This window comes from Haplochromis burtoni, unplaced genomic scaffold (genome assembly GCF_018398535.1).
Source record: "Haplochromis burtoni strain Fernald_Lab_line unplaced genomic scaffold, NCSU_Asbu1 Contig_831, whole genome shotgun sequence".
NCBI classification, from domain to species: Eukaryota; Metazoa; Chordata; class Actinopteri; order Cichliformes; family Cichlidae; genus Haplochromis; species Haplochromis burtoni.
Genome location: NW_024583192.1, coordinates 91,833 through 93,543, shown reverse-complemented (window position 1 = coordinate 93,543; position 1,711 = coordinate 91,833). Strand labels below are relative to the sequence as shown.

Sequence of the window (1,711 nt, the reverse complement as noted above, 5' to 3'; positions counted from 1 at the left end):
TGTGTGTGTGTGTGTGTGTGTGTGTGTCTCTGTGTGCGTGCAGGTTGCTGAGCAGAGCCGTCCTGATCACCGACGCCTCCGTCCTGCCCGGCAACTCGGAGCAGCAGGTTCGTCTGATCAGCACTGAACAAACATCAAAGCGAAGCAGCACCTGGTGTCACCTCCACGCTCACAGGGGGTGGAGTCTGTGCAGCGTTCAGATGACATCGTCAGCCTGTAGAGTGATGTAATCACTGATGCACTGCTGGAGGAACGCTGATTATTGTCTGACCCTCTCTGCACGCGCTCAGACCCGCCCTCTGCTCTCTGCAGGTGTCTCTGGTCACGGTTCCTCCGACAGACGGACGCCCGGCGGTGAACATGGTGGAGCTGAGCCCGTCCACCATGACCTGCATACCTGGGACCTGTGAGTTCACCTGTTGTGTGTCAGTGTGAGGAGATCTGCTGTAAGACGTTCTGATGTTTCAGGTTATCGTTGTTTACCAACCTGAGGCGGCTCGTTACATCGTCACGTCCTTAGCGTGCCGCCCTGGTCGCAGCTTCCTGTTTGTGTAATTCCCAGCAAATAAAACACAAACTCTCGGGTCGTCCTCAGCCTCGCGTCAGCAGGTCGTCTTCCTCTGACTCCGCCTGTACCAACATGGATTATTATGTTAAACCCTGACACTTTACCCAGAATGCACTCTGTGAAGCTGTGATGCTCACAGCTGGATGCAGAGACCAGGCTCAGTGCTCAGAAACTGATCTGGGTTCAGTTTTAGCAGAGGTTAGGCTGATTCTCAGGTGCAGCTGTGCTGGACCGATGAAGGTCAATCAGCCAATCGCAGCAGCTCGGAGCATGTAGCCCTGCTGCAGCGCGAACTGAGCTTCAGAGGAAGCAGGAAGCAGCGTTTCTCTGAGTTTATAGAGGAACCCTTACTGAGGGCAAAGGACAGTGGACCGACTGCTTTGAGCTGATTGGGAGGAAACAGGAAGTCACGTAACCCCTCGTTAGGAGCCGGGTCAGCTGAAGCAGACAAGGCCCAGCAGAGGCCGACCACAGCGGCCCTCCTGTCCCAGGAACAGGAAACAGCTGCAGCTCCCAGAGAGCAGAAGATAGAGGAGCGACTCCTGCTGCGCTCAGACGGCCGCCTCAGCGCGAGGAGGAGACGCTCTGCTTCCTGCTTCGGCATGAAGAGTGAGGATGATGATGCTGACGTCCTTCAGCGTCCTTGAAGAGAAACGGCTGAATCCTCCAGAAGCACTGATTAATGACCATCAGCACAGACACAGCACGAGAGTGTGTGTGTGTGTGTGTGTGTGTGTGTGTGTGTGTGTGTGTGTGTGTGTGTGTGTGTGTGTGTGTGTGTGTGTGTGTGTGTGTGTTCCGCCTGTCAAAGCTTCTTCTTCTTCTTGTGCTGATGCTGCACTGTGATTGGTTACTGAGTCAGTGGGCTTGAACGCTTTAAAACAAAACACCATCGATCTAAAGACGCCGTCGCCTCCGTGTTTATTTTCCCTGAGGAGCCAGAGAAACGATCTGTGAGGCCCCAGTGAAACAACCAATCACCTGTGAGCAGATTCGGTTACCACGGTGATAATGAGCTCTTAGACTGAAGGTCAGAATAAACCTGCCACTCCTTTGTTGCCCGGGCGGTGTGTTTTGGATCATTGTCATGTTGGAAGACCCAGCCTCGTTTCATCTTCAAAGTTCTCACTGATGGAAGGAGGT

At 53.8% G+C, this 1,711-nt stretch overlaps 1 protein-coding gene across 3 annotated transcripts in view; it reads left to right on the top strand.

Moving 5' to 3' along the window:
• Positions 1-1,711, top strand: part of chm (CHM Rab escort protein) — a 24,576-nt gene that overhangs the window by 19,203 nt on the left and 3,662 nt on the right. For all 3 annotated transcript variants that reach the window (XM_005950744.2, XM_042215818.1, XM_014330505.2), the window contains exons 13-14: positions 44-107; positions 313-406. In XM_005950744.2, the coding sequence (XP_005950806.1) occupies positions 44-107; positions 313-406 (158 nt within the window). The remainder of the gene's footprint in view (positions 1-43; positions 108-312; positions 407-1,711) is intronic.